This window comes from Danio rerio, chromosome 10 (genome assembly GCF_052040795.2).
Source record: "Danio rerio strain M-AB ecotype USA chromosome 10, GRCz13ab, whole genome shotgun sequence".
Lineage (NCBI taxonomy): Eukaryota > Metazoa > Chordata > Actinopteri > Cypriniformes > Danionidae > Danio > Danio rerio.
Genome location: NC_141030.1, coordinates 47,845,001 through 47,870,000, shown reverse-complemented (window position 1 = coordinate 47,870,000; position 25,000 = coordinate 47,845,001). Strand labels below are relative to the sequence as shown.

General features: G+C 39.9%; 2 protein-coding genes and 1 long non-coding RNA gene across 11 annotated transcripts in view; 2 read left to right on the top strand and 1 right to left on the bottom strand.

The window, feature by feature from the left end:
- septin5b (septin 5b) overlaps positions 1-12,392 on the top strand; it is a 26,655-nt gene extending 14,263 nt beyond the window's left edge. For 2 of the 5 annotated variants that reach the window (XM_087269316.1, XM_087269315.1), the window contains exons 8-11: positions 891-987; positions 5,044-5,179; positions 5,251-5,356; positions 6,604-6,806. In XM_087269316.1, coding sequence (XP_087125442.1) covers positions 891-987; positions 5,044-5,179; positions 5,251-5,356; positions 6,604-6,666 — 402 coding nt within the window. In that variant the 3' untranslated portion in view covers positions 6,667-6,806. 5 annotated transcript variants of the gene reach the window in all.
- The window catches only part of LOC147842214 (uncharacterized), a 115,981-nt gene continuing 97,339 nt past the window's right edge, over positions 6,359-25,000 (bottom strand). The window contains exon 4 of the long non-coding RNA XR_015501602.1: positions 6,359-6,660. This is a non-coding gene — a long non-coding RNA (uncharacterized LOC147842214). The remainder of the gene's footprint in view (positions 6,661-25,000) is intronic.
- The window catches only part of mctp1b (multiple C2 domains, transmembrane 1b), a 69,604-nt gene continuing 60,603 nt past the window's right edge, over positions 16,000-25,000 (top strand). For all 5 annotated transcript variants that reach the window (XM_087271351.1, XM_087271349.1, XM_087271350.1 and 2 more), the window contains exon 1: positions 16,000-16,566. In XM_087271351.1, coding sequence (XP_087127477.1) covers positions 16,114-16,566 — 453 coding nt within the window. In that variant the 5' untranslated portion in view covers positions 16,000-16,113. The remainder of the gene's footprint in view (positions 16,567-25,000) is intronic.

The window sequence follows — 25,000 nt, the reverse complement described above, 5'->3', positions numbered from 1 at the left end:
CTAATATAAAATAATATATTAAATCTATTTTTCTTTTTTCCCCTTTTAAATATCGATCATTTGATGTGCTTTGCTCCACTCTCTCTATTATGCTGCCTGATCTGTCTGGTTTTCAACTAGTTCCGCTAAATGACGTCATGGGGGCGGCTACTTTCATTTTCACTGCTACAGTCCCTCACCTCTGCTCGTGTTCAAACCAAAAGATCAGCGCGGTTTTGCACATGGCAGGCTTTTACATCCTTCATACATGTTGAGATCGAGTTTATCGACTTGATGAGGGAATATGTCTTGACAATCCACACAGACGTGCAACAAGTAAAATCCTACATGACTTCACGCTTTAACAGGCAGTCAAGCAGGTCGCACACCAGAAGCGCCGCGACACGGCGCGCACATGACAGTTTAAACTCTCACACACCAAACGCGCACATTTACATGATATTTAACATGAAAGTAATCAGATGGCGCTCTGTGGGCCGGCTGAAATATGAACTGCTTCGTGAATCGTGGCTGGGCAGCGCCGGTGTGTGTATAGAAACCTGTCTAGAATTCTGAAATCCATGGCGTGGTGCTGTGCGGCGCGTCGCCGAGAGGCGCTTCTGGTGTACTTCCTGCTTCATACAGAGAGTGAACCCAGGCGCATTGGTGCCATTATAATGTATTAAATATATATATTTTTAAAAATCGCGATTTCTCGATTTCATTCAAAATTAAATCGTCTTAAAACGTAAATTCGAATTAATCGAAAAAATCTGAAAAATCACCCAGCCCTACACCATACTAATGAAATACTGTGCTCTAAATCCAGGCCTTTCAGATTCATTGCCCAATATTTGTGCATATGAATAATTTATGCATAATTCTGGAAAGTTTTTTCTGCGTTTTCTCAGGAAAGCACTCCATTTGCTGTGATTGGGAGCAACACTATAGTCGAGGTCAAAGGTCAGCGGGTGAGAGGGAGACTTTACCCATGGGGCATCGTGGAAGGTCAGTGCAGATTTACACTTCATTACCAAACAGCAGGAGACAAAGGCTCAATCCCTATTCCACTGAAAACTTTCAGTTTCAAGGGCTATCTAGCCCTTACCCAGGCCCGGATTAAGAATTCAGAGGCCCCTGGGAACAACGTCTTGTAGCCCCCCTACCTCAGTTATCTAAACACACTTCATTATTATTGTTCATTTATTCGATTGCTGGAAATTAGAACTGAATTAAGAAATAGTTTTGATACAAATCTTTGCGCTTAACAAACTAAATTAATCATTTATAGGCTAATTGATGTCTGTACATATAAGGTTTCCTTATCCACGAGAGCGAAAGGGAAAGTTAATATCTCTTATTCTCGTGCTGTGGATGCTCTGTTTAACTGTTTTCTTGCTAGTGAAATGCTCAGTTTTTACACTTACACTTACTTTACGTCATGTAAATAGCAAATGCGCTATGGCGTGACGCAACTGACTCTTAATGGGAATGAGAGATGAGTCTCTGATTGGTTTATTCTCAAAACACACCTATAAGTAGTAGTAGTAGTAAAACTTTATTGTCCTTGACAGGAGATTTGTTATGGGCAACGCCATATTGCTGCAGACATTCACTAAAAACAAGCAATAAAAACAATACAAAATACAACAATTACAAAATGTATAATGCTAATTAAGATATACTCTTATTAAGTAAACCCACTGACACAGGTACAAAGGATTTCTTATAGCGGTTTAACCTACACTTTGGGACTCAATATCTTCTACCAGAGGGAATCAGTTCATACTGTGCAAACAAAAAATAAGTTACAATCCTTTCCACCTGATTGAGGACACAGTTCTCATATAAAACTTGTGGATTAAAATATTCATCGTGCCCGACAATTTTCCATGCTGTCTTTATGGGTGCTTTCACACCTACACTTTTGTTTTGGAACGTGTCTCGTTTGCCCAGTTAGCGCGGTTCGTTTGGCATATGTGAACAGGGCAATCGCGCTCTGTTCCGCGCCAAAGTAATCGCTCCGAGATCGCTTGAGTGAGGTGGTCTCGGCTCAATTGAAACGAACCCTGGAGCAGTTCGATTGCAGTGAGAAAGCGATCCAATCCGAGCGTGGTTATATCACAGTGTTTTATGGATATGTAATAGGCTTACGGCTATATGAAGAGAGAATTATGAGTAGGGCGGGAAGTTTCGCGAGTCTCCGGATGCCCGCAAACAAGTGATGATCTCCCGGTAATCTCGCATCTCCCTCCCGGTCCTCAAATAGGCATCGTCGCGCACCCTTCTCACCCCTCCCCACCGCATCTCTCCTCAGACACGCCGCGCGCGCACCCTGTCAATCACCACCAAACCACCACCTCTCCTGACAGCGGGACTCTGCAAAATAAACCCTGACACTCTGACCAATGTGAGGAGAGTTTACTCACACGTGACTTGTTTTAGCTCTTTTGGTCTGATTAGAAACTTTGCAGTGTGAAAGTGAACCGCTCCAAGAGCAAAGAGCAACAATGTAGCAATTGTAATCTCTGTTTCAGAACAACTGAATCCATTCACATGTGTGAAAGCAGCCTAAGAGATGCATCAGTTTAGATTTACACTGAACAGTTAGGTTGCCAAACCACACTGTGATGCCATATCTAACAATGCTTTCACGCACTGCTTTATAAAACAACATCATGAGCTTCTTGTTAACTCCAAAAAGACAAAACCTCCGTAAAAAATACAATCTCTGGTGTAAACGAGAACAAACCCACTCAATGTGTGTTTTCCATGTGAAAGAACTGTCGATGTAAATGCCCAAGTACTTACAGGTTTCTGACTGAGTAATAGGATGGTCATGTACAACCACTTGACGATGGTCACCTAAACACTTAGGGTCAAATACCATCTCTTCAGTTTTCTTAGTATTTATTTTTAGCTTATTTCTATCACACCACTCAACGAACTGACTAATTTCTGACTGATAGATAACACCGATGTCATCATTCTCATAAAGTAAACTTAGTATGGCTGTGTCATCAGAGTATTTAAAAATAAAATTCTGTGAATGCTTACTTAAACATTCATTTGTAAAAAGTGTAAAAGGAATAGGTGAACTGACACAGCCTTGCGGAACCCCAGTGCTACTGTTCTTTTCATCTGAACAGATATTTTTAACCTTTACAACCTGAGTTCTGTTTGTTAAAAATGAGAAATACCATTTGCATATGCATGGGTTTATATTCAGCTGTTCCATCTCTTCAACCAACAAATGTGGTTGGATCGTATTAAAAGTAGAACTAAAATCAATAAAAAGCAGTCGAGCATAAGCTTTAGGTGCTTAACAATCAAGTGCAAAATACTATTAACTAATTAACTAACTACTAACACACTCATCTGCACTGGTCACTTTATGCAGACACACCATACTACCTCCCTATATGACTCTGTCACTTTATCACAATTATCATGTTTACAAGGCTTTTTGCACTATACTGTTCTTTATCTGCACAACTCTGGTTTACTTTGCACTCCCTTAATGTCATTGTATGTCACTGTGTTGTTTACAATTTTATTACCTATGTATATTTTTTAGACCACATTTTATGTAGAATGTACATACTGTAAATTTTACTACTATTTTTTATATTTTTTAAATTAATGTTAAGCACCTTGGGTCTGAGAGTAACGCAATTTCGATTCTCTATATGTCTTGTACATGTGGCTGAATTGACAATAAAGCTGACTTTGACTTTGACTATTAACTGCATCTTCAGTACCTCTACCTTGCCTCTAGGCAAACTGTGGAGGATCTAAATTACTAGCAACTTCTGATTTTAACATGGACGCAACACATTTCTCATAACATTTCATGATAACAGATGTTAATGCCACCGGTCTAAAATCATTGTACTCAGAGGGCCTCGCCAACTTAGGAACAGGAACAAACTTTTCCACAAACTAGGAACAATACCCGAGTCTAAAGATTTGAAATATGGGAACCCAAACTGGAGTCAGTTCATCAGCACAGCATTTAACAGTACATGGCAAAATTCCATCCGGACCTGCAGATTTATTTGAGCCAATATGTTTAAAATAAAAATGTATAACCCATTAAGTAAATAAGCTCAACCCTTTTAGACCATGCGCCATGGCGCAAAGCGGATTTTTCTGTCCCTATATTAGCAAAAAGTGGATTCTGACACACCCTGAATGCGTTTGCACTTTGCGCATGGACCGTCAAAATAGAGCCATAAGTATTTCCATCCACCAATTGTTAAGTGCATTTTGGAATATCTCATTCACTGTCAGTGATAATCATCTTGAAAGTTACATAAGCAACCTCAAGGTGGAAATGCCCTCTAGTGACTTTAATCGCCAGTCAGGGTGATAGGCAAAGATTCTTCTAGTGTGAATGAGGCTTTAGTTAAACTTGCGTCTTTGAAAGAGCAACATAATGAACTATAACTACACTATTGTAATGATGGTGGACAACAAGGGTAGGATCCAAATGAAGCTTTTAATAGAATTGGTAGCATGTAGATAATCTAGAGCAGGGGTGTCAAACTCAATTCCTGGAGGGCCGAAGCCCTTCACAGTTTAGTTCCAACCCTGCTCCAACACACTTACCTGTAGGTTTCAAACAAGCCTGAAGGACTCAATTAGTTTGATCAGGTGTGTTTAATTAGGGTTGGAACTAAACTGTGCAGAGCTGCGGCCCTCCAGGAACTGAGTTTGACACCTGTGCACTAGAGAGTGCTCGGTATAGCCGGCAAATGGTCAAGGTAGGCAGACGTGAAAAGTAAACGAACAAGGCTCAAAACCATGGCTAGGAACAACAGGGAAACCACTTTGACACTCACTACAGGACAACAAGACTATCAGTGTGTGTGTGTGGTGTAAAAATAGTCCATGAATCAGTCCTTATCAGCTTCAGCTGTGAGTGTAGCCAGGAGGAGACCTGAAACTGGTGTGTAACTGCGGGACATTATGGGATATGTAGTCCAGTTCAGTGGCAGATGTGATGTGATGTCTGGTGGAGACTCCACTTGGTGACTGACAACTATATTGTATCTGTGACAGTGGAGAATCAGTCTCATTGTGATTTCGTCAAGCTGAGGAACATGTTGATTCGCTCACACATGCACGACCTGAAGGACATCACATGCGACGCTCACTACGAGAACTACAGAGCGCAGTGCATTCAGCAGATGACCAGGTAAGCTTCTCTGATACCACAGTGTAATATATCAGAAAACCATCATCGCTCATGATTTGTTCTGTGTTAAGCAGCAAGCTGACGCAGGATAATCGTGTGGAGAGTCCCATCCCGATCCTGCCTCTGTCCACCCCTGATGTAGAAACAGAGAAACTGATCAAGATGAAGGATGAGGAGGTGAGCTGCTTCAGATCTGTTTACAGCGGTTATTATAGTTGATTTATCAGGGCACATCATTTTTGTTTAGCCCTTTACCTGTCACACCGCAAAAATGCTTTTCCTCCTTTGAGGTTTTGCCTTGTTTTTAGTCCAAATTAGACGATGACCGAGAGTGAATTTTCAGTCTTGTCTCGTCCCACTCCCGCAGAAAGAAATCCTGTCCCGTCCCACTTCTGTTTAACATGAATCCCACTCCTGTTCCGCTCCCATATATATTTCTTTCTACTTTTAGTCTTTAGGTAATACATAGAAGTAGATTTTATCTGCTCCCCATCCTGTTTTAGACCAGCTGCTGAGTCCCTGTTTCTAGATTTTCTGGAGATCAGTTATAGTAAACAGTATTTTTAGAGTTCACACTTAGCTGATAAGTAAAGCGTATTTGGCATGCTGTGCATGGGAGAGAGCCCTGATCTCGTAATATCCTCGAGCCCGGGGCTCCCTCCCATTAGAAGGGCGAGAGGGGAGTTCGAGCTCAGGTAGGTCTCGAGAACTCACCTGCTTGTTGCCTTGTGAGAAGTGTAAACTAAGGATGTCTTAGGTGATGATTTGGTTTAGTCGATTAGCTATGGTTTATGTTTTTGGACGGTGGGAGGAAACCGGGGAACCCGGGGGAAACACATGCGAACACAGGGAGAACGTGTAAACTATGCACAGAAACTCCAACCAGCCTGATAGGAGGTTGAACCAGCGGTTTTCTTGCTGTGAAGCAACAGTGCTAGCCACAGGGCCACCATGTCGCCCAAAAATTAAAAATAAAGCACAACCCTGTTAGACCATGCGCCGGGCGCAGAGCGTATTCGTCCATCCTTACAATAGCAAAAGTGGATTCAGACATGCCCTTAATGCTTTTGCGTTATGAGCTTTAGACTTTGCGCCTAGATCATTAAAATAGAGCCTGTAGTGTTTTGCAAAAAAAGCTAAGCTCTGACAAAAATCTAAAATTGGTGTTTATCTGTGTTTGCATATGAAGTCTTCATTTTAATAAATAGTTTATGCAAAAATGATAGAAAATCAAAGTCTCATGGAGTCAAGTTCAATTGCAATTTTTTTAAGTGATGTAATAAAAGTATTACAAAAAAAACTGACATGCATGGTTTAGTATTTCAGCTGGTAAAATGTAAAAAAAAATGCTTCTGCTAAAAGTGTTTTAAATCATCAGCTATGCTAAATACTGCACCTAACTAACTGTTTGTTGATTTTGACAGTTGCGGAGGATGCAGGAGATGCTTCAGAAGATGCAACAGCAGATGCACGAGCAGGACCTGTGAAAACACTCACCCTTTAACCACAAGCAGACACTCAACACTTTAACACACACTGAAGGATGTGGAGGAGGAAACAAACACATGCATTAACACTTTAGTTTAAGGACCAATTCTCACTCTTAAAGGGACAGTTCACCCAAAAATGACACCCCATTTGTTTACCCCTGAATGTTCTGTTGCTTAGTTACAAACTTCTCAATCATCTTGTCACATAACTTTTTTATATTTAATTTCCTACTATATTGGAGATGCAGAGTTAATCTGAAAATAGCATCACACGCATCCTTATATTACTTCAGAATATTCCTGAAGATTAATTATTATTACAGCATTTTAGTGCCACTTAAAAACCATTACGATATTAAAGGAATGAAGAAATTAAGCTGAAAAATTACATGAATAGTCAAAATATTATGGGACTAAATTTGAAATATTACATGAATAAAGTCAAAATAATACAAGAATAAAGTGTAAAGATTGAGAATAACTAAAATAATTAAAGAAAAAAGAATAAGAAGAATAAGCTGAATTAATTTAAGAATAAAGTTAAAATATTATGTAAATTAATACAAATAATATGAGATTAAATTCTGAACATTTCAAGAATGAAGTCTAAATAACAGAAGAATACATTAATTTACAAGGAGAATAAAGTTGCAATTTTACGAGAATAAATTTGCAATAAATTAATTCCAAATATTAGAAAAGATTAAATTCAGAACATTTCAAGAATACGTGGAAAATTATGAGAATAAATTCAAAATATTAATAAGTCAAAATATTATCATTTTAAAGACAAAAATATAAAAAAAACTAAATATAAAGTCAAAATATTATGAGAGAAGTATAAATATTTTGCTACGTTGAAATAATATGTGAATACAGTAAAATTATTATGAGATCAAAATCCTAATATTATTAGTATAAAGTGGAAATATTACAAGAATAATTGAAATAATTAGAGAAGTCAAAATATTACGAGAATAAGTTGAAATATTCATTCATTTATTTTCTTGTCGGCTTAGTCCCTTTCAATAATCCGGGGTTGCCACAGAGGAATGAACCGTCAACTTATCCGGCAAGTTTATTACACAGCGGATGCCCTTTCAGCCACAACCCATCTCTGGGAAACATCCACAAACACACACACACATACACTCATACACTATGGACAATTTAGCCTACCCAATTCACCTGTACCGCATGTCTTTGGACTTTGGGGGAAACCGGAGCACCCGGAGAACATGCAAACTCCACATGGAAATGCCAACTGAGCCGAGGTTCAAACCAGCGACCCAGCAACCTTCTTGCTGTGAGGCGACAGCACTACCTACTGCGCCACTGCATCGCCCAGTTGAAATATTACGAGAATAAAATCAAAATATTTAGAGAATAATTGACAATTCAAGAATAAAGTGGAAATTTTATGGCAATAAAATAATTTGAGAAAAAAAGTCAAAGCTTTTTTTGGAAGAATGTTGGAAATCAGTAACTATTGACTTCTATAGTATTTGTTTTTATGGAAATCAATGGTTACCAGTGTCCAACATTTGAATAAATAATTTTGTGTTCAACAGAACATGTGAAATGTGAATAAATTATAAAAGTATTTTTATTTTTTGGTGAACTATCCCTTTGAGGCTCATTACTTGCCTATAATTAAGATATTAGCTGTTATTAGTACTTTTAAAGCACACATTCTGCATGATCTTATTCTACATCCTTAAGACTGTACAAACAACCACCTTAATACCTTATAAGCACCACATTTGTAGTTTGAGGCAAGGTAATAATTAATGGTTTAATAGTGAGAATTGTACTTTAGAGGAGACCTATTATGCCTCTTTTTGCAAGATGTAAAATAAAATCTCCCTTGTGTGTGTGTGTGTGTGTGTGTGAAGTTTCAGCTGAAAATAGCACACAGATAATGTTCTCTAACTCTCTGAAACTGACCCTTTCAGGCTTTGATCCTAATTGTGGCGTTTTGGTAACTGTCACTTTAAATTCGAATGAGATTGTGCTCTTTTCAAAAGAGGGCGGAGCTATTAATGCCTATGCATCAGCATAGTGGCAGATTCAAAAACAAGACTAATGTAATATGCTAATGAGGGAGAGATTGTCTCTAGTGGGCGGGGCTTTCCCCCTCAGATGACATCATTCAAAGGGAGAATGGCAATCAAAGTGTTTCTGCAGACTGCTTTCATCAAGCCTGATTATAAACAATACAATTAATTAATGTTTACCATTAGAAGCTGGACATATTCACACACTGCTGACACACAACTGAGTGCTGAGTGTAAACCCCTTTTTAAAAATATTTTTGCATAATAGGTCCTCTTTAAAACTTAAGATGGTGTATGAATGCATGTGTTGAGCACTGCGGTTCACAGGGTCACTCAGCCTGAAATATTAAACCAGGCTTTAAGTTGAACTATTTAGTAATGTTAGAACATTTAGTGATTATAGCTGGTTTTCACACTTTGTACAGTCCATGTAATGCTGTATGACTGTTTCCATGGCAACGACTGCTTTATTCACAGCAGACCTGGCAAATGTTGCTTTATTTTTTGTTTGTTTGCAGTTTTTGTGAGCTGTTTCTATCCTGTTTTTAATATATTATGTGCAAATGTGTGCAGATTTGCTTAAAACAAAAGCTCTGGGTGGAAAACTAAACATCTGAGAGGTTTTCTACAAGCTACAGCGACAAAATCATCACATTCTGAACGAGGTTTACACAGCTGAGAAGTGTTTTGCGAAAACTTTACAGTGTTATAATATACATTTCAACATATTAAATGTTATTTTAATTTGTGTATTAACTTATATCTGTGCAGGCAAGAACATTTCACAGATTATTTTACTGATTGTTCCAAAAATAAGTGTTTTTGCAAGTTTTTTACAAGTCACATTAATAATAAACTCTTAAAAGTAAAGAAACAAAGAGGGTTTTTTCCACAGTGATGCCAGAATAACCTTTAAAAGTTTTCATAGCATTTAATAATCTAATGAAACTTTTCCACTATTGAATGCAACATTTCTATACAGTAAATTAAAGGTTAATAAAGAACATTTTTACCAAACTTTTACAGCTCTAAAACACCAAATATATCCAACCCAGGCTCATTCTGATTACGAAGCCCTATATACATTTCTGGAGAGCGCCAAATACATCCCAGGAGCTGCATTTTGCAGTTTTTGTTTTCACAAATCCACCAGAGGTCGCTGTGGTCACTTTTTCAGACCTCAAATTTCTCTCGCGAGTGCCATTCGCGCCTGCTGTTCTTATGTAAATCCACCAGAGGTCGCTGTGGTCGCTTTTTTAGATCTCAAATTTCTCTCGCTGATGTCATTCGCGCCTGCTGTTCTCATGTAAATCCACCAGAGGTCGCTGTGGTCGCTTTCTCAGTTCTCAAATTTCTCTCGCTGATGTCATTCGCGCCTGCTGTTCTCATGTAAATCCACCAGAGGTCGCTGTGGTCGCTTTCTCAGTTCTCAAATTTCTCTCGCTGATGTCATTCGCGCCTGCTGTTCTCATGCAAATCCACCAGAGGCCGCTGTGGTCGCTTTTTCAGTTCTCAAATTTCTCTCGCTGATGTCATTCGCGCCTGCTGTTCTCATGTAAATCCACCAGAGGTCGCTGTGGTCGCTTTCTCAGTTCTCAAATTTCTCTCGCTGATGTCATTCGCGCCTGCTGTTCTCATGCAAATCCACCAGAGGCCGCTGTGGTCGCTTTTTCAGTTCTCAAATTTCTCTCGCTGATGTCATTCGCGCCTGCTGTTCTCATGTAAATCCACCAGAGGCCGCTGTGGTCGCTTTTTCAGTTCTCAAATTTCTCTCGCGGATGTCATTTGCGCCTGCTGTTCTCATGTAAATCCACCAGAGGCCGCTGTGGTCACTTTTTCAGACCTCAAATTTCTCTCGCTGATGCTATTTGCGCCTGCTGCTCTTGCATAATTCACCAGAGGCCGCTGTGTACGCTTTTTCAAATTTCAAATTTCTCTCGCGGGTACCATTCGCGCCTGCTGTTCTAATGTAAATCCACCAGAGGCCGCTGTGGTCACTTTTTCAGAACTCAAATTTCTTTCGCTGATGCCATTCTCGCCTGCTGCTCTCACATAATCCACCAAAGGTCGCTGTGGTCGCTTTTTCAGGTTTCAAATATCTCTTGTGGGTACCATTCGCGCCTGCTGTTCTCATGTAAATCCACCAGAGGCCGCTGTGTACGCTTTTTCAGAACTCAAATTTCTTTCATGGATGCCATTTGTACCGGCTGTTCTCACGTAAATCCACCAGAGGCCGCTGTATATGCTTTTTCAGAGCTTAGTTTTCTCTTGTGGGTGCCATTTGTGCCTGCTGTTTTCTCGTATATCCACCAGAGGCTGCTGAGTACGCTTTTTCAGTTCTCAAATTTCTCTCGAGGGTGCCATTCGCGCCTGCTAATCTCACATAAATCCACCAGAGACCGCTGTATATGCTTTTTCAGTTCTCAAAATTCTCTCATTGATGTCAGTCACGCCTGCTGCTCTCGCATAATCCACCAGAGGCCGCTGTAGTCACTTTTTCAGAACTCAAATTTCCCTCGTGGGTGCCATTCGCGCCTGCTGTTCTCACATAAATCCACCAGAGGCCGCTGTGTATGCTTTTTCAGAGCTTAATTTTCTCTTGTGGGTGCCATTTGCGCCTGCTGTTTTCTCGTGAATCCACTAGAGGCTGCTGAGTACGCTTTTTCAGTTATTAATTTTCTCTTGTGGGTGCCATTCGCGCCTGCTTTTCTCATGTAAATCCACCAGAGGCAGCTGTGGTCGCTTTTTCAGTTATTAAATTTCTCTTGCGGGCGCCATTCGCGCCTGCTTTTCTCATGTAAATCCACCAGAGGCCGCTGTGGTTGCTTTTTCAGAACTCAAATTTCCCTCGTGGGTGCCATTCGTGCCTGCTGTTCTCACGTAAATCCACTAGAGGCCACTGTGTGCGCTTTTTCAGATCTCAAATTTCTCTCGCGCGGGCCTGCTGCTCTGTTCTAAATCCACCAGAGGCCGCTGTTGACTGACTGACTGACCGACTGACCCATCCTTCTCCTTTCCTAAACCTAACCGACAATGTTTTTAAAAGCAATCCAGAAAAAGAAAAGCCCTCGCCTGATTTTTACCACGTTTTTAGATTTAACCACATTCTCACCCTGTTGTTTACATGTTTATTTAATTTTTTGGCTTCTGTTTTTGTTTTACCCGCTTTTTGGAACCGTTCTTCACCTGACTGGAACCCCGTCATCGTAGTCAGCTCCTCCCTGGGCCTCAAGTCTGCCAACATACATGGCGAGCCACTGGTCAAACTGGTAACAGCCAAAGCCGTCTATATGGAGGTAAGTTGTTTTGCTAGTAAGCACACAAAGGAAAGGTGCCATGTCGCCCTGTAGCGTCTGTTTTAAAGCCAAATGACAGCCATACGTACCTCTGGCTACATAATTAGCAATCTCCATAAATTGTTATAGGGCTACGCTTTCAGAATGAGCCTATGTTGCATATATCCCAAAAAAGGTCATGGACATCAGAAGATCTCGATTAGTAAAAGGCGTATTTTTTACCACCTGTTGATGTTTTTTTAGATAGTTGATATTGAGATATTGATTTGTAAGCCCTTTATGTATTTTCTCACACTATTCATGTGAGCATAATAAATGCACCATCTGTTCACGATTCCTTTGAACAATAAACACAACATCTGTGATCTGACCTCGTCTTTTATATCATTGCTATTGAAATTTACAAAGCACACACACACACACACGCCAGAGAGGTGTGCAGGTAACAAGCTGCTTTTCCTGTGGTGATATGTATTCACATCAGTATTAACGTAAGAAGCATTATGCTGCTTGGCCAAACTGCTTATTTAAAATGAGCTGAGACAACACAATTCTTGACTTGTTTGGTCGGACAACTTAATTTTTTTACGTTCTATCCATTTACATTTGTTAACATGAGCAAGTGAGGTTAGTTTTAAAATTTGTGTTGGGACAACATGAAGGAATTGTGTGGAATCCAGCATTTTCTACAGTGTATCATTTAAAGGGGCAGCATGGTGCCTCAGTGGTTAGCACTGTTGCCTCACAGCAAGAAGATCACTGCTTCGAATCCTTGCTGGGTCAGTTGGTGTTTCTGTGTGGAGTTTGCATGTTCTCCCCATGTTGGCGTGGGTTTCCCCCTCTGTCTAAACACATGCGCTATAGGGGAATTGATGAACTAAACTGGCCGTAGTGTACGGGTGTGTGTGTGTGTGTGTGAATGAGTGTGCATGGGTGTTTTCTAGTACTGAGTTGCAGCTGTAAGGACATTCTCTGTGTAAAACATATGCTGAAATAGTTGTTGGTTCATTCCACTGTGGCGACACCTGATAAATAAGGGACTAAGCCGAAGGGAAATGAATAAATAATTCTGTATTCGTTGTCTTATGTGACTCGAATGGCTTAAAGTGTAATTTGTTTATGTAGTTTGTTTTTATTATGCAAGATATTATATATATATATATATATATATATATATATATATATATATATATATTAGGGGTGTAACGGTATCAGAATTTCACTGTACGGTATTTATTGAATCATTTACAGGAAAAAACAAAACTTATGAAAATACTCCAAAAAAGTGCCAAAAGTGTCAATGACATACAAATTAGCCATCTATCTGTAAGCTTTGAAACAGGAACTTCAATTTTAATAACAAAAAAATATTAAACCATGTAAAAAAAATAAAGTTTCAATTTAGTATTGTTGAAAACTCATCACATTCAACATTTAATCACTCACTCACTTAGATAGAGATGGGTTTAAAGGAAAATTATCATATAAATATAATCTGGTAAAAGCTGGTATCTCTGGGCATTTACAATGTCCCCTGCAATAGAAAAAAAACCCTCTCATTTGGGACTGAGGTTTCTGGGACAAGAGAGATATGACTTGGCCCTGGTTGACAGCAGTGGGTAACGTTGTGCATTGTCTTTCCCCCACTTGAGAGGACAAACCATGAGTGAGATAGAGATCTCATGTCTGCATCAATCTGAACAGTGTGCTGACAACACCGCTATTCAGTACGCGCGCGACAACACAGCTGATAAGAACTCGCGCGACAACACCACTATTCAGTACGTGCGCGACAACACAGCTGATAAGAACTCGCGCGACAACACCGCTATTCAGTACGCGCGCGACAACACAGCTGATAAGAACTCGCGCGACAACACCGCTATTCAGTACGCGCGCGACAACACAGCTGATAAGAACTCGCGCGACAACACCACTATTCAGTACGTGCGCGACAACACAGCTGATAAGAACTCGCGCGACAACACCGCTATTCAGTACGCGCGCGACAACACAGCTGATAAGAACTCGCGCGACAACACCGCTATTCAGTACGCGCGCGACAACACAGCTGATAAGAACTCGCGCGACAACACCACTATTCAGTACGTGCGCGACAACACAGCTGATAAGAACTCGCGCGACAACACCGCTATTCAGTACGCGCGCGACAACACAGCTGATAAGAACTCGCGCGACAACACCACTATTCAGTACGTGCGCGACAACACAGCTGATAAGAACTCGCGCGACAACACCGCTATTCAGTACGCGCGCGACAACACAGCTGATAAGAACTCGCGCGACAACACCACTATTCAGTACGTGCGCGACAACACAGCTGATAAGAACTCGCGCGACAACACCGCTATTCAGTACGCGCGCGACAACACAGCTGATAATAACTCGCGCGACAACACCGCTATTCAGTACGCGCGCGACAACACAGCTGATAAGAACTCGCGCGACAACACAGCTGATAAGAACTCGCGCGACAACACCACTATTCAGTACGTGCGCGACAACACAGTTGATAAGAACTCGCGCGACAACACCACTATTCAGTACGTGCGCGACAACACAGTTGATAAGAACTCGCGCGACAACACCGCTATTCAGTACGCGCGCGACAACACAGCTGACAAGAACTCGCGCGACAACACCACTATTCAGTACGCGCGTGGCGACAACACCCGCTTTAGAGTTTTCCAGCTCTTTTTCATCCCCGCTTCTAGCAGCACACTCCATTTCCGCATTACTGGATCTGTAGCGACAACAGACCGCAAGGGATGATGGTCAAGCATGGGCTGATGGGAATTGTAGTTTCCGGTACCTCCCGTTCGCTTCATTCGCCTGAGCAAATTTTCTCAGAAGACCTATAGTTTTACCGAGTCATGCGACTACGGTAATATCGAAAAAAATTAATATTGCGGTATGACGGTATTTACAATACCGTTACATCCCTAATATATACACACACACACACACACACATATATATACATACACACACACACACATATATATATATATATATAGTTGAAGTCAGAATTATTCGCCCCCTTTTGATTTTATTTTTATTTTTTTTAATATTTCCCAAATGATTTTTAACAGAGCAAGGAAATTTTCACAGTATGTCTTATAATGTTTTTTCTTCTGGAGAAAGTCAAATTTGTTTTATTTCGGCAAGAATAAAAGCAGTTTTTAATGAAAAAAAAAATTTTTGGGACAAAATTATTTGCTCCTTCAAGCTATTTTCCCCCGATAATCTACAGAACAAACCATCGTTATTTAATAACTTGCCTAATTACCGTAACCTGCCTAGTTCACCTTATTAACCAATTAAGCCTTTAAATGTCCTCAACTCAATACGAAACAGTGATAAATCCTCAATAAAAAAACAACAACAAATGTCTGAAAATATTGAAGTAACTGAACAATATCTGTACAAATACAATTAATAAAAATACAACAGAATTAATGCATCAAATAAAAAATCTAGTATGTTTAATATTTCATATAATAATCTATTCAATCATAGCCAAATATTTTATAGTAGAAAAATAGTTTAAATTACAATTTACAAGCAGCTGAAATCAGGTTAGTCGATCTTTTAAACAGCGGGTGGCAAGGTCTGGAAGTCCAGGTCTAGCTGTCTGAGCGAGCAGGTCTGAGCGTGCAGTTGGGTCTCCAGGCCTGCAGCTTCATACTATTAGATTGAGTCTTGTGGTAAAAAATGCATTTGCATACAGTCCTAAATTTGCATAAACATCCTTCGATCACGTCGTATTGGATTAGCAACACAAACCACAAGGAGTTTAACAGAAGTGCATGTAAATACACAAGCTCGGCGTGCTGCATCGCGTTTATTTAAGCATGCAACTTTTTTTGGAAATACTGGGCGTGGATGAGCAGCAGCTACAGGCTGTAGTGGGACTGACTCATTTTATAAAGGTTTGCAGAGGGGCTCTTTCCATCACTACTACTTCCGCATGTCGACATGTCCTGCAGATGAAGTATTTGCATTGATTTGCATGCTTTTAACATTAACCCCAGGGTGACTTCTGACTGGAAAGACTGCAGAGAGCGCATATGGAAGCGAGTATGGACGTGGATGATGTTTCTCCATCCCATCAGCAGCAGAATCAGCGGGGCTTGTGGAAATCTTTCCACGGTAAATCCAAACTCCATGGCAGCCCCAAACTGAGCAAAAAAGACAGAAAGCCAGAAAGTGTGTTTCGGATATTTAAAAAGAAGCGTGATCATGGCTTGGACCGAGCTGTGTCTTCATCTCAGCCCAATCTGCACAGCGCAGCAGCGGACGGAGAAGGCAGCGGGAGGACGCGCTGCGGCACGCCGGAGATGAGTGCCTGTACGGCGGCCGCGGCTGCAGCGTCTCTCGGTGCGGAGATCCAGATGCTGAAAAGATCCGGCAGCCCCAAACCGACGCTCTCCCAGCTGCTGGAGTCTCAGTATAAGCCTGCTTCCACATGCACAGATGATGCACAGACGCACAGTGATGAAGAACAGGGCGATAAAAGTGTGGTAAGATGTTATGCAATTCTTCGGATGTTTCCTCTGCAGTAGTAATGCTGTGCACTGTACAACGCTGGGTTCCACACAAAGCATTTGTGTTGGCACAACTTGAAGGAATAACCTTAACTTGTTAGTTTCCACAAATTTAAGTGGACTGAACATAAAACAATTAAGCTGTCTGACAAAAAACCTGAATAATTGTGTTGTTGCAGCTTAATTTAAATAAGTAGTTTGAAGTGTTCACTAAAAAGATGCTGAGTTCCACACTGATTAGTGTTAGGGCAAGATTAAGTTAATTCATTAAACTTTACGAATTTAAGTTGATTAAATATAAAACAGTTTTGCTTCAGCTCAATTTAAAGTAGTTTAATGTCATTTTTGGAGTGTATACTGTTACAAATCCTGGGTTCCACACAATTGAATTGTGTTGAGACAACATGAAGAAATCAAGATAACTTACTTGTTTATATAAATTTAAGTTGAGTGAACATAAAACAAATAAGTTTTCCCAAAAACTCAAGAATTGTGTTGTTTCAGCTTAATTTAAATAAGTAGTTTGAACAAACGGCAAATGTCATTTTCTGAGTGAACACTGTAAAAGATGATGGGTTTCACACAATTGATTTGTGTTGCCACAACTTAAAGACATTAAGTTAACTTAATAGTTTTTACAAATTTAAGTTGATTGAATATAAAACAGTTAAGTTGTCCATCTAAAATACCTCAGTAATTGAGTTGCTTCAGCTCAATTTAAATAAGTATCTCATTTTTGTGAGTGTAAAAACTGTTGAGCATCACACAATTGATTTGTTAAGACAACATGAAGGAATTAAGTTAACTTATTAGTTTTTATAAATTTAAGTTGATTGAACATAAGACAAGTAATTTGTTCCCTTTGAAAAATCAAGAATTTTGTTGTTTCTGCTTAATTTAAATAAGTTGAACAAACAGCAAATGTCATTTTTGAGTGTATGCTGGAAAAGATGCTGGGTTCCACACAACGGATTTGTGTTAGGGCAAGATTAAGTTAATTAATCAATCTTTATGAATTTAAGTTGATTGAATATAAAACTCTTCAGCTGTCCCTCTAAAAACCTCAATAGTTGTGTTGCTTCAGTTCAATTTAAATAAGTAGTTTAATGTCTTTTTGGAGTGTATACTGTGACAAATCCTGGGTTCCACTTGATTTGTGTTGAGACAACATGAAGAAATCAAGATAACTTACTTGTTTATATAAATTTAAGTTGAGTGAACATAAAACAAATAAGTTGTCCCAAAAACTTAAGAATTGTGTTGTTTCAGCTTAGTTTAAATAAGTAGTTTGAACAAACGGCAAATGTCATTTCTGGGTGTACACTGTAAAAGATGATGGGTTCCACACAATTGATTTGGTCTGAGACAACATGAAGGAATTAGGTTAACTTATTAGTTTTAAAAAAAATTAAGTTGATTGAATATAAAACACTTCAGCTCTCCCTCTAAAAACCTCAAGAATTGAGTTGCTTCTGCTCAGTTTAAATAAGTAGTTTAATGTCATAATGTTTCTGTATAAACTGTGGCAAATCCTGGGTTCCACACAATTGATTTGTGTTGAGACAACATAAAGGAATCAAGATAACTTACCTTTTATATACATTTAAGTTAAGTTGTCCATCTAAAAATCTCAATAATTGTGTTGCTTCAGCTCAGTTAAATAAGTAGGAAATGTTTTGGAGTGTATACTGTAAAAATCCTGGGTTCCACACAGTCCAGTTGTGTTGAGACAACCGGAAGGAATTAAGTTAACTTATTAGCTTTTATAAACTTAAGTTGATGGAACATAAACAATTAAGTTGTTTAATTGTTAAATGAAGTTGACTAAAGTGCTGAACATGGGAGTACTAAAGACAGAGAAGAAAATAAAACGGAACAGCAAACAATAAGTATAAGCAATTAAAAAATCTGCAATCAAGGAGTATTAAACGCGAGGGAAAATACGATTTAGTTTGGGTTTCAATTTTATTGGACAACTGTATCATTAATATAACTAATAAGTATTATTATATATTTTTTATTTGCACTTTATAATAATGTATTTAATAACATTAACTAACAATGAACAGTACTTCTACAGCATTCATTAATCATAGTTGAACATTTACTAATGTTATTCAAATCCAAAGTTGTGCTAGTTAACATAAGTTAATGCACTGTTGAGTTAACAAGAATTAACATCGATGACTTTATTTTAATTAACTGATGTTAACAAAGATGAATAATTAATAAATGTATTGATCATTCGTTAGTACACTGTAAAAAATATATGATTAATAAGTCATGAAAACATATGTTTTTAGTTAATTGTAACTTATTAAACTAAGTTAAACATCCTCCAGCTTAATTTTTGGAGTTAAGCAAGCTATTAAAAATAAATTGCAGATTTAAGTATGAATGATTGTGAGAAGGGTGACTTAGTGGCGAGAAAGTCGCTGGTTTGAGCCACAGCTGGGTTAGTTGGCTTTTCTGTGAGGAGTTTGCATGTTCTCCCTGCGTATGCGTGGGTTTCCTCCGGGTGCTCCGGTTTCCCCAACAGTCCAAAGACATGTGGTACAGGTGAATTGGGTAGGCTAAATTGTCCGTAGTGTATGAGTGTGAATGACAGTGTATGGATGTTTCCAGAGATGGGTTGCAGCTGGAAGGGCATCTGCTGCGTGAAACATGTGCTGGATAAGTTGGCGAGTCATTCCGCTGTGGCGACTCCGGATTAATAAAGGGACTAAGCTGAAAAGAAAATGAATGATTGTGAGATATAGGAGCTAAACAGAAATGAACCACTTGTTTGATAAACAAAGTCTCTGGTACTGTAAAACACAACCACTAAAAGACATATCAAGTGTTACTTTACAAACTGTGTTGTACATAATTCATATAATCATTTGCATGTAAGTCGCTTTGGATAAAAGCGTCTGCTAAATGACTAAATGTAAAATGTAAATGCATGCTGTTCAAAAATACTACTGCAATAAATAAACGGCATAAAAGCTGAATATATACAGTTGAAGTCAGAATTATTAGCCCCATTTACATTTTTTATTTTTATTTTTCCCAAATGATTTTCAACAGATTCAGGAAATGTTTACAGTATGTCTGATAATATTTTTTCTTCTGGGGAAAGTCTGATTTGTTTTATTTCGGCTAGAGTAAAAGCAGTTATTAATTTTTTAAAAACCATTTTAAGGACAATATTATTAGCACCTTTAAGCAAATTTTTTTTTGATAATCTACAGAACAAACCATCGTTATAGAATAACTTGCCTAATTACCCTAACCTGCCTAGTTCACCTAATAAACCTAGTTAAGCCTTTAAAGGGCCATGAAAGCCCCTCGTTTCAGCAGGGTGTTTTCACACCTCTGCTTTGGAAAAAGTCAGAAAAGTGGGCGTGTCAAGCTTTGTTTAGGGGGGAGTGTCGGAGGAAGAAAAGAGGCTTGGTGTGGGAGTGTCTATTTGAGCGCGCTGAGTTTCAGAGTCAAAACACACACACACAGCGGACAAAGTGACTGTGTTTACATGGACATCTGAAGTCGAATTATTTGCCAAATGATTAAATGTTGGACTTTAACTGCAGTTTGGCTCTTTCATTCAGGGAATTCATTCATGTCCCTCGCCACAAACGTGATATTTGATTCGAGGCGCTGCTCTAAGCGTGTATTTTTCATGCAATCTTTAATACCACACGGCGAATGAGAGAAAAAAACCCTCCGCATTTCCCGAAAACTTAGATGCACTCGGCAGGTAGTGTCAGGTAGTGTGTTGTCCCGGTCACAAAATGCAGTAAAAATCCTACACGAGGTTAAAGTTTGGTTGTGGTGCTAACATGTTTACACTCGGTGCAATAGTTAACTTAGTTCGATACGAACAAACTGAATAAACAAAGAGCACTGGTCACTCACTTACCAAATCTGTAGAGACAGAACAATCACCAGCAACTAGAGCCGCGTCTTTATTAAGAGGAGACTACAAGCGAATCCGGATCTCAGCGTTTGCAGATGAGAACAGCTCTCAGGTAAACAATAATCCTCCTTAGACACGTAAGTTATTGTTGTCGAGCGTCGCGTACACTGTTAATCCACACGTGACTCCAGCTGAGCTCTCACAGAGAGAAAATGAAAACAAAACTGAACTGCAGCAAACTATAAAAGCAACACTTCACGCTTGTTTTGCCAACACAACGTGGCGTCTCTGTCGTCTAAACACTGTGACAGTAATGAATATTAATGAAGTTGCACAATAGAGTGCGCTGATTGGTTTGAACCAAGCTTTACTCATGCATTAATGCATCACACTGTAAGACGTAATAAGACACACTCTGGCACAGACGTCCAGTCTGCACGCTGGAATACACGCTATTATCTCATGACCGTGACGCAGCTTCAACAATTCGTTTCAAACCGGAAGTACGAATTTGCTTGAAATAACGCAAAAACAACCAACTTACACTTTTTAGTGAAATATAGGTGTCCTAATAGTGTTTTTAGCAGTGTGGGACACATATACCACTGTCAACAGCTCAAACACATGTGTTCTGGTGTTTCGTGACCCTTTAAATGTCTCTTTAAGCTGTATAGACGTGTCTTGAAGAATATCTAATCTAATATTTTGTGCTGTCATCATGACAAAGAGAAAATAAATCAGTTGTTAGCAATAGATTTTTAAAACTATTATGCTTAGAAATGTGCTGAAACAATCTTCCCTCCATTAAACAGAAATTGAGGGAAAAATAAACAGGGGGGCGAATAATTCTGACTTCAACTGTATATTTATAAACACATAATTATGCAAGTGAATAAATAAATTGAATGATGGGTTTAAAAATCTGTGTGGGCCTTTTACTAATAAAAGTAGGATTTTGGATTTAGACTAGTTTCATAATATTTTGACTATTTGTAATTTCAATGCATTTCACATGCTTTCAATACGTATAAAGCAGATGTTGTAAATTCAGATTTATGCAAAATATAGATCATCTTTAGATGACCAATGGAAACCTATGACAGAAAAGCAACAGAATAACCATTAAAACTCGATATGCTTGAGACCTGATATACTGTAAGTTTACTAAATGTTTTGCTTCTGTTGTCTTTACTTTAAGGCAAGTTCATCTTCTTCACATTGCCTTGACAAACACCCTCAGGCTGAGAGAAACTAACTGAACTAACAGCTCATAGAAAAACACAACATCAAGGCCAAACCGTACAGGAGTTAACAGAATAGCAATGCGTTTAGTTTAGATCACAACCAGTGTTGGGGAAGTTGCTACAAAAAAGTAATTAATTACTAATGACATCATCAAAATTGGATTTAAGCGGCATGGTGGCTCAGTGGTTAGCACTGTGGCTAGCAAGAAGGTCACTGGTTCGAGTCCCGGCTGGGTCAGTTGGCATTACTGTTTAGAGTTTGCATGTTCTCCATGTGTTGGCGTGGGTTTCCTCCGGGTGCTCCGGTCCACAGTCCAAACAACGACTTAAATCTGAGCCAAACAGTATTAAAACACAAAACATTTCAAAGCAATGGCTAGGCATAAGATTCTGACAGTATGATAACCTTGGATATAAATATCAAAGTTTCACAGTATTATGATTACTGCTCTAAAATAAGTTCTTTTCAAATGTTTGTTTAAAAAACAAAAAATTTTTAATACTTTGGAGCAGTGAACATGTCAGGATATATAATGAAAATTAATCATTGCCTTCTGCTGTCTTCATTGGTTTCAAAAACACAGATTTCTTTACAATTTAAAATGCCATCTTTGGATATCTTTTCTGCTAAAAACAAAACAAACAACAACAAAAAAAACACTAATAAAAAAAGTCTTACACATACCTTAGGAACGGTATAGCAGAAAATTTGGATGGTTTTAAAACCTTGACTTTTCCCAACCACAGTATACTTCAAAAACGGTTATCATCCCATGCCTGATTGAGAGTTCATTTCTCGCAGCCCACCTGCAGGATTGCTCTCAACCATGGCCCACCGGTTGAGAATCCTTGTTCTCCCTGGTAAAAAAATCCAGCTTAAACCAGCCTAGGCTGGTTGGCTGGTTTTAGCTGGTTGACCAGCCTGGTTTTAGAGGGGTTTTGGCCATTTCTAGGCTGGTTTCCAGCCATTTCCAGCCTGGTCTTAGCTTGTCAGGCTGGAAAAGGACCAGCCAAATCCAGCTAAAACCAGCTTGACCAGCCTAGTTGAAGCTGGATATAGCTGGTTTTGGCTAGACTTCCAGCTTGGCTAGGCTGGCTAAGCTGGTTTTAGCTGGTCATCTCCCAACCTGACCAGCTAAGACCAGGCTGGAAATGGCTGGAAACAGCAGGGCTACTAGAAGTAAAGTTGCCTGGGAAAAAGATTTAGGAATCAAACTCTCTGCAGACACATGGGACAATTGTTTGACTTCAATACTGTCTGTCACGTGAGGAGATCAAAGCAAGGAACAACAGAGACGAGGATCAAAGTGCAAATAAAATAAGATTATATTTAAGCAAAACAGGGACAAACAGAAGAGGCTGATACAAAAACTACAATCGAAAAACAGTCAAAAAAACTGGCATAAGGTCGAAAATAGATGGCAAACAGGAATCAAACAATAAACAAGGTACGTACATCACAACCCGGGCTCATTGTGGAAACGTAGCCCCGCGGACGTTTCTGCAGACCGCGATTTACGTCCCGGGAGGTACGTATTCGAGCGTTTTTTTGTTTTTGCGGATCCGCGAGAGGCCGCTGTGTGCGCGCTTTTTCACGTCTCGGGCGCCTCTCGGGAGCGCTCGCGCGAAAAGCCGCCGGATCGGGAAAAAAAAAAGCAAAAGCCCTCGTCTTCGATTTCGACCGCGTTTTCGGATCCCGCTGCGTTCTCGCCCTTATTTTTCGGATCCCGTTTTTCGTCTTACCTGATTTCCAGAACCTGCTGTTGCCCGGACTTGATCCCGGTCGTCGTCCACCGCGGCTGGCTCCTCCTCCGGGGCCTCCGCTCCGCCGACGCAACGCTGTGAGCTAAGCGGACAAACTGATTGCATCGGGAAAGCCCTCCACTTGGAGGCAAGCCGTCGGCCGGCGAGCGCGAAGAGGAGGGGCAGAGCGGCGCCACACCGCCCCGCATCGTTCGTTCGAAAAAAAAAAACGCGGCTTTTACGTACCTCCGGCTACGTAAATTGTGGTCTCCAGATACGTCCACGGGGCTACGTTTCCAGAATGAGCTTGGGTTGGTACATAAACATCAAAGACTCCGTACTAAACTGGTGTATGTGTGGTGTATAAATAGTCTGAATGATCAGTCATCACAAGTTTCAGCTGCGTCTCATCAGCCTTGATGAGCAGCTGGTGTTTGGCATGGCCTGATAGGACTTGTAGTTCCTAAACATGACATTTGTAGTTCACCAGCAATCTGTCAGGAAGGATCACTGGTGAACATGACACTGTCATGCTCGGTCAACAGCAGACACCAACTGATTCAACTCAAGGTCACACATCATCTACCCTACATTAAAGCCAGGCTCCATAAAAAAGTTCCTTCTGTCTCACCAATGTAGATGCAAGACGGCAGAGGACACGGCTGCTCACGCCTTTTGGCTCTGTCCCTAACTGAACAGATTCTGAACAGACGTATTTGACTGGTACTCCAAGGCTTATAGCGCCTTTTCTGCCAGATGCTGAACTTCTCACAAAACACATCTTCTCTCCCTCAAACAAAGCAAGACCCTGCTGAAAAATCCAGCTTAAACCAGCCTAGGCTGGTTGGCTGGTTTTGGCTGGTCGACCAGGCTGGTTTTAGAGGGGTTTTGGCCGTTTCCAGGCTGGTTTCCAGCCATTTCCAGCCTGGTCTTAGCTAGTCAGGCTGGAAAATGACCAGCTAAATCCAGCTAAAACCAGCTTGACAAGCCTGGTTTAAGCTGGGCATAGCTGGTTTTGGCTGGGCTCCCAGCCTGGCAAGGCTGGTCAAGCTGGTTTTAGCTGGTCATCTCCCAGCCTGACCAGCTAAGACCAGGCTGGAAATGGCTGAAAACCAGCCTGGAAGTGGCCAAAACCCCTCTAAAACCAGCCTGGTCGACCAGCTAAAGCCAGCCAACCAGCCTACGCTGGTTTAAGCTGGTTTTTTCAGTAGGGGAGTCTTTAATGCAAGGTATGGCTGTGGCTAAAAGACAAGTGCTTAACAATTGGACATCACATTTACATCCCTCATTCCAGAATTGATATCTTTTTCAGATAGAGAGACTCAGATTTTTGAAGACTCCATAAGAACATTTGTGCATACTTGGGGTCAATTTCTTGATTTATTTGACAAATCTATAACTCAAGAGCAATCCAGTGAGCCCTCTGAGGATTAAGTTATATCCCCTCTCTAGTTTTGATTGTATGATATGTGACTATGATCTGCGTTTGTTTTTGTCTCTCTTCTTTTTTGCTTTCTTTTATATT